The sequence below is a fragment of the Alligator sinensis genome, unplaced genomic scaffold, assembly GCF_000455745.1.
Source record: "Alligator sinensis unplaced genomic scaffold, ASM45574v1 scaffold448_1, whole genome shotgun sequence".
NCBI classification, from domain to species: Eukaryota; Metazoa; Chordata; order Crocodylia; family Alligatoridae; genus Alligator; species Alligator sinensis.
The window spans coordinates 3464509-3478480 of record NW_005841870.1 but is presented as its reverse complement, the minus strand read 5'-3'; the positions used below and the strand labels follow the sequence as shown (position 1 = coordinate 3478480).

Below are 13972 nucleotides of genomic sequence, written 5' to 3'. Positions count from 1 at the left end.
TTAGGCACAAAGCACTAATAATAACCAGGGGAAAATGCAGAGTGGGGTATCAGATTAATCAGGGATCAGGCTGCTTGCCAGATACTGCATTAGTATGCACTGCTCAGAGATTTCTCTTTCACTGTTTTCTTGGCTGGTTGAAGAGGTCATCCATCAGGTATCCGAATGCTAACCTTGCTATCAAAGCAACTTCTATTCCCATTGTTCTAGGAAAAGGTTCCTTTCTCATTCACAGGGTACACACACTTACATGACAATGAAACTTCATTGAAGCTTCCAGGACAATATCTGATAGGCCATTGGACAGCTCAAAACATTTTCATTAGACAAGGTTAAGGTAAATTAAGCACTGAAGGGGGAAAAAAAACCCTTCTGCCCTGTAATTAAGGGTCAAAAAAATATTAATTGTTCTTATGAGTAGAATAACAGCAGAGTATGGCAGGATTTTGATGCTTCTAATACAGCAATTTTTTGTGAAATCATAGGAGCTGTTCACTTAGTATTCCCAAAAATGTGAGCAACCATATATAATATTAAAGAGTTCCAGTCTTAGGAGTGGTAAGTGTGTAAGGACATGCCCAATAAGAAATGGCATGCTTGCTTGCTCTTTACAATTTAAGTTTTTCCCCAAAGCGCTGTAAATTCAAACAAAGCAGCTTTGAGCTAGGCCAAGAGAACCAGAAAGTAAAATTTCCCAGAGACAGACCCTAATCTTATTTCTTTGTCAAGCTGAGTGAAATGCAATAATTAAACAGATAGCCCAACAAAAGATGGAAAACATGCTAGATTTGGGGGGGCGGGGGGAGGGGGAGGAATGCAAAACCTCTTTAATTTTGTCTCCTAAGATATTATTGGTAGCACAAATAATGTTTTTTGGATGTTTAACTTTACTATGTTCCCTTTAAAAACAGAAAAATAAGGAGATGAATGGTATCTAAATTGTCAAAAATAACAGAATTTTCAGGTGGAGGCTGAGCAGCTCTTATATATAGCTTCATTATGCCTTGGCATTGCAATCTTTGGCATTAATCCTTAAAACGCTTACATGTGTGCTTAAATTTACTCATATCCCGACTGAAGTCCATGGAACTACCTTCATGGAAAGGTGTTGCAAGAATGAGGCCTGCTTATGATTTTTATGTTCTAACAGCATAAACTGTTTTTGCTTATTATAGCTTGTTATAAGCAGCTCTTACAACTAGATTATAGTTGCATGAAGTTATATAGGCTTTGTAAATTCAAATCAGACAAGCACAGAGGAGTTTTTTAATCAATAAATGGTGCTGAAAAATCTAAGAACATGTTGGAAGTAGCACAAAAAGATGTTCCCCCCCTATTTTACTGTAGTTATGCACAGTTGGAGCCATTAAATTATTAGTGTAAGCCACTCATCACACACCCATTGACTAGGGGTAAAAACTGAGATGTTCTCATATGCCCTGGGTGACTGCTACAAATGCTGTTTGTTTGGTGCGGTTTTTTAAATCGTGGCCACTCTTGCTCTTCCTCCAAGTGCCAGTCAAAACCAAGGGATAGAGTAGAGCAAGAAAATGAAAAAATTGCCCTACAGTCCTACAGAATGTTGTAGCAGTGAAACCATTATGACTATATGGAAATGTAGTGAAAATCTACTGAAATTATTCTAAAATCCTGTAACATTTAATAGAAAATTAAATGCCTCTATGGGGCATCCTGTAGAATTGCATAACAGAGATATGTATCTTTATTCAATTCTATAGGGTTATACAAATAAAAATAGAAAAAAGTAACCTGTTATTTTTATATATATTCACATACCACACTCACAGAATTGGGACACACTTTCAGAATTCAGACATAGGTCTTACGTGTGAAAAAATGTTTTTTTCTTTGATGGAATAGAAGCATGGAGGAATAGAAGCATGGAGACACTGTGATTAAATGCCACATCACCCCTGCTGTTTGCTGGGCTGGAGAAGAGTCCAGTATTAGCCCTCTCACAACCACTAAGGAACTGGTTAAGTAGACAAAAATTGATACTAATTCCTCAGCAGCTGTCAGAGGTTAACACGGTAGTTTGTGCCTAGAGCACAACCATGGAGGAGTCAACCATGACTCTCGAAAAAAATCTCTTTGTCCATGTTCTACCTTCCAAAAACAAAGTGCCAGCTTATTTTGGCGTGTGTGGTATGTGAAAAAATACAGTAAATTCTAGTGATTTCTAGGAAATAAAACAACATGGAGAAATGTTTTACCAAATTCTTATGAGCTCAAATAAATAATCATTTGGGTTTAGTTAAAGGCAAAAGTTACTGCCTTCCATCAGATATGCTTATGCAGTTTTGTAATAAAACAAGCCAGAATCCTTTGACGTCAGAATGATTTGATTTTAGTAGAATTTGCATGAGAAGCAAACTGTTGAATGCCTAAAATGAAATCATTAGACTAGATTGCGTTGGTATAGTCCCTATCACCCTTCATCCCCTTTTAAGCCACCTATGAAAACCAATACAAGTGGGAAGCTAAGCAGTTGTAACAGTATCACCAAATAGGCAGTGTTCATTTTTTGTGTGCTATATTACACCGCATAGATCTGAAGCCACCTTCCATATGTACTGCATGTTTGTGAAAAGCTGGCTTTTTAAACTGTTGGAGAAATTTTGGTCCCAGGGGAGCTTGCATTGTTACTGTCTGCCAGGCATCATTCCACCTGATTAATTAGTAAAAACTCAGCAGTAAAGGAACCATCTTTTTTGTCTCAGCTCACATTTCTTGAATTGTCATTTTTGAAGAGATTCTAAATCTCACAGTAACTTGTAGTGAATCAAATCTGATATCAGTACAAAATCTACAGCCAATGTCATGCTCAGAACCCCATTTTCTTACACTGTGTAAGAACATAAGAATATAAAAAGTGCTGTACTGGGTCAGACCAATAGTCCATGGCATCTGGTTCTGTATTTTGTCTCCAACAGTGGCAGCACAAGATGCTTTCAGGGAGAGCATATGAACAAGGTAGATGTAGTGTGATAAGTATAAGTGAGCTTTTACTTGTTACAATTTCAAGGGCACTTAAACAGTTAAAGCGTGGTGAGAGAGAAGAAGAGAAAGATCAGTTTATGTAAAGCCTATGGATGAACTTCTTGGCTGTGTTTCATCTTTAATGAAAATATATTACAGTGATGAAATCACATTCTTAAAGCAGAGAGGCAGAAGACCTGATTTTCCTTTGCCTTGCAATTTGCAAATTTGTATCCCAATCCAAAAGATATGTAAAATGCAAGTATTTTGTATTATTAGTGCTTTACTGTCCACTTTCCACATGTATAATTAACTATACAATGTGCAAGGCAACAGAGATGCAGGCCAGTTTTGTTATGCAAAAAACAGGCAACTGTAACTGAAGCCTAAAGAATGCTCTGCTAGGAATATATATCCTATGAAGCTGCAAATAAAGTAACTTTTTTTGTGAAGTCCACAGTATAGCCAACCTTTCCTTCAAACCAAAAGGTAACAACAGCACAAAGTTTGAATATTCAATTCTTGCAGGGTATCTGGTCAGATTTGTAGACCCAAACATATGGTTATGCACCCCCAGCACATGTAGCTTTCCCAGTAGAAATTCTTTCCTTGTTTAGTATTTCACTGACTGGGTGTATTCCTACACAGGTCCTCATTGCTTCTCAAACATAGACATCAAGGCTAGGGACAGACATTCAAAAAGCCTGGGCCTGAATTGATTCAATCTTTGCAGGTTAGTCTAACCTGGCTAGGCTAAATCAGTTTTGTAACTAGACAGACATCCCAGAAATGCAAGCACATGCCTGCAGTGGCTCAGGCTAGAAGTCGGGGGGTGCTAGAGCAGCCCTTCCTTTCCTTGCATAACACTAAACTGAAGGGGTGGGGGGACAGTTCATGGCCAGGCTCCTTTAGCCCAGCAGGGAATTGATAAGAGGGTTTATCACCCCTAACTCAGTGTTTATCACCCCGTTAAGAAAACAACACAGGGATATTACCAGCTACCTGTTGATTTTGCCTGTTGATTCAGCAGGGACCCTAGCCAGCATGTGGTCTGATAGCTAATCCACAGACACCTCTCCACAAGGCAGAGGGGAGGGGGGAATTACTGCTTAGCAGCAGGTGGTGAGGGGCAGAGGGCTGAACAGCCTGCAGTTGCTGCTGGAGCTGCATCCAGGGGGCAGAGGGGAGGGGCCAGCCCTGTGGATCAGAGAGCATGCTGGGATGCTGGGAGAGTCTGATTTATTTTAAACTAGCAAGGGGTCTGAGACAGACAGTGCATAAACCAGTTTGACCCAAACCAGTTAACTCAGATACTACATTCAACCAGGTTTATCTATAACTGGTTTCAGCCATTTCCAGACTGGTTTATGTGCACTAAACATCTGTTCTGTTACAGATTTAAACCAGTTTCTGATCACTTAAACTGGTTTATGTGTAATGCTTGTGCCTAGCCCAAGATTCAATAGTAAGATTCATATAGTGGATTCATTGTTGATCATAACTGTGTTGGATGAATATTGTCACAGCACGACTCCCTAATCTGGCCTGAGTGCAAAACCTGGAAGGGATTTATTGGGAGTAGTTTTGCTAATGATTGATTACTATGTCCCCTGTTCTGTAATGTATACCTGGGCAAAGTAAGTGCAAGCAGGTGTAAAATATTAAGAAACTAAAAGGAGGATCAAAAGGGATAATGCAGAATTATGTTATGTATTTCTTCAGTTATCCCAGAGTTTTGGTTAAGAATCTTGAGAGGTTGCCCCCAGGCAGGCCTTTAGACTGAATGTAAGGATTTAAGAATGTAAATATCTCTTAGGAAGAGTTAAGGAGAGAAGTGATTAAGTCAGGTGTGCTCAGTCCCTCACTATGCCTGGTTTAATTCAATACAGCTGGGAATGGAGGATTGAGAGGGTGGCATTCTGCTCTGTTGGTCCTGGGCTAATTTGGCCTGTAAATGGCTCCCAGCATAATAAACTCTACTAAGTCACTGGTTTTCAGAGCTTTTGATCTTCCAGTCACCCCATCCCTATGGCTCCCATCTTCCTCCACCCTCACCTTGCTTTTAGCACAGCCCCGGAGCCAAGCTTTCCTTTAATCAGGTATGCTGCAGAGGTACCTTAGCTAGCTCTGTATATGATCCCTCTAGTAGCATAGTTACAGCCACACAATACTGCCTGTCAGTTAATTAGATTTATCTCTTAGCCAACCTAATTAACCTGTTCTGATCACTTAAACTGGTTTATGTGTAATGTTTGTGCCTAGCCCAAGACTCAATAGTAAGATTCATATAGTGGATTCATTGTTGATCATAACTGTGTTGGATGAAGATTGTCACAGCATGACTCCCTAATCTGGCCTGAGTGCAAAACCTGGAAGGGATTTACTGGGAGTAGTTTTGCTAATAATTGATTACTGTGTAGTACTGTTGCAGTGCTGTTGCAGTTGCGATGATTCAGAGAATATGCAAAAACCAAGATTTGTTTGGTAATATCTTTTATTGGACCTGAAAGAGAGCTGTTAGACAAGTTTGGGGGCACAAATGAGGGGGAGTATTGTTGCTCAAAAGCTTGTCTAACAGCTCTTCCAGCTATATAGTTGGTCAAAATATTCTTGGCATCCAAAACATCAACATATACCCTACAGTGCAGGCCACGTGTACTGTGACTGTGCCAATAGTTTGACAATAAAAGCAGGAGGTAACAAAATATACCTTACATTGCAATTAACATTAGAGATTATGTTGCTAGATACCAAATAGATTATCTTGCAGATGGCATCCCTTATGGGAGAGAGTGGGAGGTATAGAGCAGTCAGTGTCGTTGGCTAGAGCTACTTGTAGCAGAGATGCAAGCAAAGCAGGGCTTCTTGTTACCAGTTGTGACTAACAGATGTGGCTTAATTATATTTCTTACAGGCTGGAAACAGACACTGCCCTTGCTGCACCAGAAAAAAATTGATGGCAGCATTGAACGCAAACAAACAGACATCCTTTCCCCTTGTCATGCCCAAGGTGCCCAAAAATGTTTGCACAAAGATGCCTGCTAAAAGTTCATTGCACCTTATTGTGAAGACCATGTTCACTAATGGTGTGATCCCCACAGCTCAGGGCTGTCCACGATCTCCAGCTGCCTTGAGCAGGCAACTTCAGGGTGTGCGTTTCATAGTGCAGATCAAAGGACCCCCATAGGGTTCCCCAGATCAGGGCATGGTATCTGGAGCCATTGTTCTGCAGGTTCAAACTGCTGAACACCCAGGAGTGGCAGGGGCATGATCCTGTGGGAAAATGGCCCTAGGCAACTTCTTTACCTGTTAATCAACCTGATCAGCTGTGCTGAGAAACATTCTGGCACAGTTGATCCCGCGACAAAGACAGCGTCTGTTTGTAGGTAGAAAGAAGCAAAGAATAAAGATAGTGACTTGAATGAATCAAGCAACCCATGAAGGCTTGGTCTGTTCCACTCCCCAGTTCAAACCATCTGTCTCCTGCTTCTCCAGAATCCCCATCCAGCTTTTGCTGTGGTCAAAATGTTAGTTGTTAGTGGTTAGACTTTCTTACATAAGCTAATATTTGTTCCAGCAATGATACAGTAACTTACAATTTTGGTACTGTAATATTAATTCAATACAGTATCAGTTTGGGTGGGGTTGTTTGTCAAGAGCTTCATGCCTGCAATGTTACATGGTTTATTATAGCTTTTTACCTCAAAATTTTGTTAGGTGGGAGGAATCTAATTTTTGATATCTTTTTTTATTGGTTTTTCAACATTTTTTTTCAGTTTCCTTGTTCCTTGGTTATTATCTCTGTACAGTGTGCTCAGGAATGCTTTCCTGTTGCTTAATTTGTTAATGGTTGCAATAAGGTTTGACATCTTTGAAAAAAAATGCATATTGTTTTGTATTTGTTCATTTTTGAGTATGAGTGTATTAAGGACAAACTTATGTAGCCACCCTGAGTAAAAGAGATATAATTTCAGTGTGACCATAAAGGGTTTGAGAGAAAGAGAATTTTCAATTAAGTTGACTTCACTTCCTTTTATCTTTTCTCTCTGTTTGCCCTGCAGGTATGAACAACCTCAGTGTGATAACACTGCCAGAGCACATCCAACCAAAACAAAGGATTTGTACAAGGGACGCCAGCTTCAAGGTCAGAATAATAGATAAATTTTGCTTCCTATGTTCCAGCGTTTTGTTTGTTCACTACAATAACTTGGAAAAGAATATTTTTGCTCACAGCTAAAAGCAAAAAGACTTGGATGTAGCTAGGTTTGTTTGCTATTGATTGAAGTCGTACAGTAAAAACTTGAATTCCACACTCTTTAAATAAGGGTGTGATCATGTTGTAAAAAGTAGTGAGACTTAATTTCTCAGGTTCTGATCCTGCCGACATGGAAATCATCAGAAGCTTTGCCATTAATTCAGGATCAGTGGTTTATTGTATTTGTATAATGCAAGTTCTACACAAAAGGTTTAGTAATTTCAATTACAGCTGAAAGAAATTGTGAAAAGTGAGAATCAGAAATAAGCAAATAAAGTGGGGGATTTTTATGTACTGTGGGAAATGTTTCAGCTCAGGAATACAGAGAATTTCTAGGAACTTCTGACCTAAGCATGACATGCAGTTTTGAAGCTTTTCCTGAGTAAGGAATATATTAATACTGCCTGTCTATAAAGCAGATTGAATTGCAAAGTATAATTTGAAAAGAAATAGAAACAACAAATGCAAACTATATATTATTGTACTATATATAATTATATGATATGTTCTTTACGGAAAAAAGTCAGTCACCGGATGCGTGTGAGTCACCAATGTGGTGTGGCCATGAAAAAGCCAAATGTGATCCTAGGATATATTAGAAGTATTTTTAGCAAAGATAAGGAAATATTAGTGCCATTCAGCACATCTCTGGTGAGACGTTATCTGGAATATTGTGTACAATTCTACTTACCTGTGATCAAGAAAGATGCTGAGCTGGAACAGGTGTATAGAAGGACTGCCAGGATGAGCAAGAGAATGGAAAGCCTGTTTTACAAGATGAGGTTAAAAGAACTTGGTTTATTTAGCCTAGGAAAATTAGGGGTGAGAAGGGATACGGCTTCTTTCAATAAATATATTAGAAAGCAAAATACCAGGGCAGGGAAAGAACTATTGAAGCTAGGTGACAATATTGACCAAAGAACAGGTGGGTATAAACTGTCCATGAACAGACTTCATCTGGAAAACAGAAAAAGGTTTCTAACCAGTGTGGTTCTGCAATATCTTTCCCATTAAGAGTAATGGGGCAAATCACCAACTAGTTTTTAGATCTCTGATTCTCAACCAGGGTGCCACATGGGGTGCCCCTGGGATGCCTTGAGATCCTTTCAAGGATGCTACAGGCTGCCGTACCATGTTAGCACTGTAGGTGTGCAAAAATGATTCACAAGGTAAACCCAGAAATTTCAGAAAGGAATCCATGTTAAAAACACCCTGACCTGCCATGGTCTTTCTGAGTTCTTTGCGACAGAAGAATTGCTTCATTATTTTTCTGTAGTCAAAAATCAAGCAAAAACGAAGAGTCGACATTTTGCAAGGAGCGTTTCGAGTCCCGTGACAGGAGTCCTGAGTATATCAAGGGGTGCTTTGCCTCTAAAAATGTTGAGAACCACTGTTTTAGATGGTGCTTGATTAATTTATGAAAGATTATGGGTGCCTGCAAGAGCATAAGACTGGACTCAAGCAATCAAGAGATCCTTTCCAATTCTGTGTTCCTAACTGTAATGTATGCTCTTTTAACATATGTGCAATAGACACAGGGTACAAGAGTTTACATGCACTGAAAACTGAGCTGAGAGTATGAAGTTCCTAACTCTTAAGAGAACACCCTTGCTCTTTATAAAATGAATCCCACATGCCTGTTTTGCAGCTGTGGAATTTAGTTGATCATATAAGGTGAAATTCAGCCCAAGTTCTCAAATAGGACTCATATGCAACTGAAGTGATACACTGGCCTGGAGCTGACCCTCAGAGTGGTGAATTTTACTCATAGTTCCAAATTCACCCTAATAGAATTCCACTGCATCAGTGATTTTGCCAGGAATAAATTGTGCTCTTCTCAAAGGCAAAGAAGATTATCCATTGATTTTAATGGGAATGTGATCAAATATGCAAATATATCTACTACCCATAACCATAATGTGTATATAACTGTCAATCAATTAAACAAGATGTAATATTCTCTCACATTTTTCTGCTTCTCAGAGTAAACCTTGCTTGCTTAGTGGGGGGTGAAGGGGGTTGGTGTCAGTATATGTGTCCATCTGTAAAGAATTTATTTTTGGATGGCTGTGGCTGAAGAAATTATTTCCTATTTAGTTCCAGCAGAATGTAGAGCAGGGTGACAACTTAAAAACTATCCAGTTCATAAAGCCATGAGCTTTCATAGGCAACAACCTACCTCATCAGTGCTATGACAGTTTCATAGTGTCTGACAAAGTAGGTTGTTACCTGTGGAAGCTTCCTGAACCAGTTAGTCCCTAAGAGCATTTTTACATGTGCCCCTGACCTAGTGCCCGGTGCTTTTAGTTAGCGAGCTGCTCTAATTAAAAGCACCCAGCACTACATTGGGAGCACATGTATCAGCGGCGCAGTGTGCCTCCATGCTGAGAAAATGGCAGCGGTGCACTTTAAACTAAAGCGCATTGAACACATTTTAGTTCAAAGTGCACCATTGCCATTTTCTCAGTGTGGAGCCATGCTGTGCCACTGATACACGTGGCACACAAGTCTGCCAGAGTGCATCAATTTACATGCTCCAGCAGACTTGATTAATCGAGTCTGCTCCAACACACTGGATTTCCAGCACATTGAAGGAGGCTCCTTGCATGTAAGTGCCCTTAAAGTGCCACCCTGTCCTGTGTTCTGCTTGACTTCAGACTGACACAGCTGACTGCTGCTTTTCTCCTATTTATTTTTAAGCATCATGGCCTCTTCTCATTCTTACCTGCTGCAAACATTTTTGAAAAAACTTCTGGTGGATGGTGTGAGGCAGGGAAGAGATGCTGCCAGCTTTCACACTTCTTTTCCGCACCCAAACTAATAGTGTTTTTATGTAGTGCTGAAATAAAGAGTTGACCAGTTGGGAACATTATGCCAGAAAAATCATTAAATAGAGCTTTCCATGCTGTAAACTCCCACCTGGTAATTTAATTTGGGATTAGTATAGTAATGCTTTTTTGATTTTTCTCTTTCCCCTCTGCAGGATTTTATACTATATCAGCTTTAATCCAGCAAACCACAGCTGAAGTATGAGCTCATAATTATTAAGAATTATTACATGTGACACTAATTTGTTCTCCTATATTTATGCTGCTTACCCTTAAATGCCCTTTGATTTCCAAATACTTTATACTATTTTGATCTATGGCTTTCTGGCTTTTTTATTTGTTTTTGTTTTTGCTTTTCCCATATTGTTTTTCTTGTTATTTATGTTAAAATTCCTGAAAGTGAGCCCCAACTTCATGGAATAAATGTGAACTTCTACTGGCCTAAAGGCAGAGTTAGTCAATGCCCTAAGCTTCATGTTCTACTATCTACTCTTTTCCTCATCCCCTGTCCAATCACCAAGATAGTCTTTCTAGGTGTCGCATTTTATATGATCCTTTGTTCTAATCTGTGCTGTTCAGCAAAGAACTGGCCCAATATTTTAATATCAGGAATGAATATGTGCTCCTGTTGGAAGATTCTCGAATGCTAAATATTTCTGAGTCTACTTAAAAAATTCAGGATGGAATACTGCTTCCCTTTGTGCATCTGTATGGTAGTTTTTTGGACATAAGTGAAGGTAGCAATTCAACTTCCCATGCATTGTGGACATATAAACAGGTGCAGTAGGCTGTGCATTGGCTAGGTGGTTACAGAGCTACATACACATGCCTATTGTAGATACATACCTGTGCTTAAGTCCCCAACACACAGCCAGCCAGAAACCCACAAATAATGGATATTAGAGTGAGGCAAAGGTCCCTACTTTATTTTAGCCCCCGTAATTGAATGATTAGGGCATTTCTCCAGGAAGCTAGATAATTAGGCTCTAGACCCTCATTCACTTAGAAGTTTATGCAGGCATAATGCTGATTTTACATTTAGATTATTTTCTGTTTTGCTGTGCAGAAGTAGGAATCCCATATACATATTTTGATAGACACTGGAAAATGAGGAACTTGCACTTAATATTTATCTTTAAAATCGTGATGGATTGAAAAATACAAAATTGGTAAATTATTTTAACTAGCCATGCTGTCCAGCCTTGAGGTTTCCTTCAGGTACCCTGTCACCTGCTGACTTCCCTGCTGGCTCTGTGTTCCAAAGCAGGACCTGCCTCTGGGTAGCTAGACATGCATCAGAACATGGCTGAGAGAACAAGGCTGGGACACAGCCAGCTGAATGGTTTGAGCTGTTGTGAAGCTGTTTGAACAAGTTGTATGATATTCTGTCACTCCAGACATTCTGGGCTTTTAAAACAGGGAGATGTTTGTGACATTGTGCATGTTTACATGGACAAACATCCAAGAAAAACTTCAGCAATGAAGCGAAAAATTACAAAGTAATGCTCTCAGTTGGCAATCTTACACCTGACTCAAGGGGTAGCATGTGTGAAGCAGTTATGCTGTGTTTCACTGAAGTATTTGCTAGCCCGGTCAGGATGTAACCTGTTCACATGGCAACTGAGTGTTCATTTTTCATAGCAATGCCATGGTCATTGCCAAAGTGGGGATGGCTTTTCATTTTAAATAACTTTATAAAGAATCCAAATTTGAAATGCATAGTTTTTGTTTTTTTATCTGCCAGGCTTAATCTTATGTCAGTTTTATCTTGTTACACATTCTATATCACTAATGTGAGATATATATAGCCCTTATAGTGGTCCTCTATACAGGAGAGAATTTTGCTTTGTGTGAAAACATCACATGCCCTCTTAGGCCTAGCATGGTGAAGGCACTCGAGGCCATGATGTGGCTAGGATCATATACAGCCACTTTTGACTCCCTAGCCTGAAAAAATTAGATATCCATTTAGAGTTGAGGAAGCAGGAAGGAGGGAAGCCTTCAGCATTCATATCTAGAGCGCAGCTTGAGTTCACATCTCTGAAGCCATAGCATGACACCTTAACCACCAACACTGTACCCCAGCCAGACACTCAGTAGCTAGAAATGCAATACACAATGGTGTGAAAGACATGTCTAAACATAGCTGGTCAAAAATTTTCCATGAGAACAAAAAACATCAATGCTTCTGCTTTCTGTGAGAAAGTTTGACTTCTCATAAAACTGTGATTCTCAACCAGGGTGCCCCGGCTCCCTGGGATACTATGAGATTCTTTCAGGGGTTCCACAAGGCACCACTCCATGTTAGCACTGTAGGGGTGCATCTAGATGAGCATGCATGTTTGTCTTCCCAGGAACAAGTAGCAGCAACATGCCTTGTCCTCTGGGAACGCCTGTGCCACACGCTTTCCAGTGTGCACCAGGTTACCCCAGATAGGGTAGGGGAGGCTGGGGCCAGCAAGTGTGCTGGCTCTGGCAGCCTTACCTGGGAGCCTGGGGGCCTTCTGGGGCTGCAGCTGTGGCAGGAAGCCTGGCCAGCAGCCGGAGCATAGCTCTGACAGCCCAGGCTCCAGTTTTGGGTGGCATGTGCTGCCGCCATGTGCACCACCCCACTTTTTTTTTGGCATGGGTTTTTTTACCCCAGCATCTCCCAGGATCAAGAAAATGCACCCAGCTGCAAGGTAGCAGTGCAGGGAAAGTTTGCATGTGTGGTGTGTGGTACCATAGATGGGTCTGAGTGGTCTAAGATGTACAGACAAGATTCACAAAATGAGCCCACAGATTTCAAATAAGAATTCGTAGCATTAAAAATATTCAGAGTTGTTGTGGTCTTTCTGAGTTCTTTGTAAGAGAAGAATTGTACTAGTATTTTCTGTAGTAAAAAATGAGTGAAGAGCTGGCATTTTCCAAGGGTTGCCTTGAGTTAATTGAGGTGTACTTCAAGCCAAACAAGGGGTGCCTTGAGTCTAAGAAGGTTGAGACCCCCTGTCATAAAGTGGTGAACACCAGAAACATGAAAAACAAGTGGGTGCGTCATAGGATACATCATTTTCCCCAGCACTATTTTTCTTAGCTGGAAGTGCCATTATTTTGATGCAAGGCAGAAATAAGTTCACTGGCATGAACTAGGGACACCATGTCAAAATGGATTTGCAGTCTTAAATTTGAGTGCCTATGGTTTTGTGGCTTTAGTTCAGACCATTAATGTTGTTTACATTTAATTTTGGTTTGTTTAAATTTTTCTTTTCTTTAATACAGTATGTTTTTAAAGCTCCTGTAGACATGATACTTTCTCTCAAATCCAGGGTTAATTTGGGAGGAGATTTTTGTTTGAAAATCACTTTTCATAGTACACTGAAGTTGTAATACAATCTACTGGCTTAAACGTGTGTGCAGATATAGTAAATCCATGTGCTAAAATCCCAGAAGTAACCCTTTGAATTCTCCCTTAATATTTTAATTTAATTCTTCATTTCTAAATATTGCCCTAGAGCCAGATGCTGCTCTCAGTTACACCAGAAGAAATCCGGAGTAACTTGTTAACATCACTGGAATTACTCTAGATTTATGTTGCTGTAGACAAGAGAAGAATTTCACTCAGTATTTTTGCCCTTCCTGACTATTCCATAGTGCTCTTGAAGGCCATCACTAGACTGTTGCATCCTGATGTGGCATCAGGTTAGCAGGAAAGAAGTATTGTATGACACTTCTCAAGAAAGATCAATATTTCTCTTTAGGCAGAAGTAGCTTCACTGGCACCACAAATGTTTAGTTTTTAGTATGAGGGTTCAGTTGAAGTCTTATAAAGAGGGATTCAGACTATTAAAATATCTATATATGCTACTTCCTCTCACAGGTTAGATTCTGGATTCTCAATTTGGACATTTAA

The 13972-nt window shown here is 39.9% G+C and overlaps 1 protein-coding gene across 2 annotated transcripts in view; it reads left to right on the top strand.

The window, feature by feature from the left end:
* SMOC2 (SPARC related modular calcium binding 2) overlaps positions 1-13972 on the top strand; it is a 214715-nt gene that overhangs the window by 158393 nt on the left and 42350 nt on the right. For both annotated transcript variants that reach the window (XM_014527099.2, XM_014527095.2), the window contains exon 9: positions 7062-7144. In XM_014527099.2, the coding sequence (XP_014382585.1) occupies positions 7062-7144 (83 nt within the window). The remainder of the gene's footprint in view (positions 1-7061; positions 7145-13972) is intronic.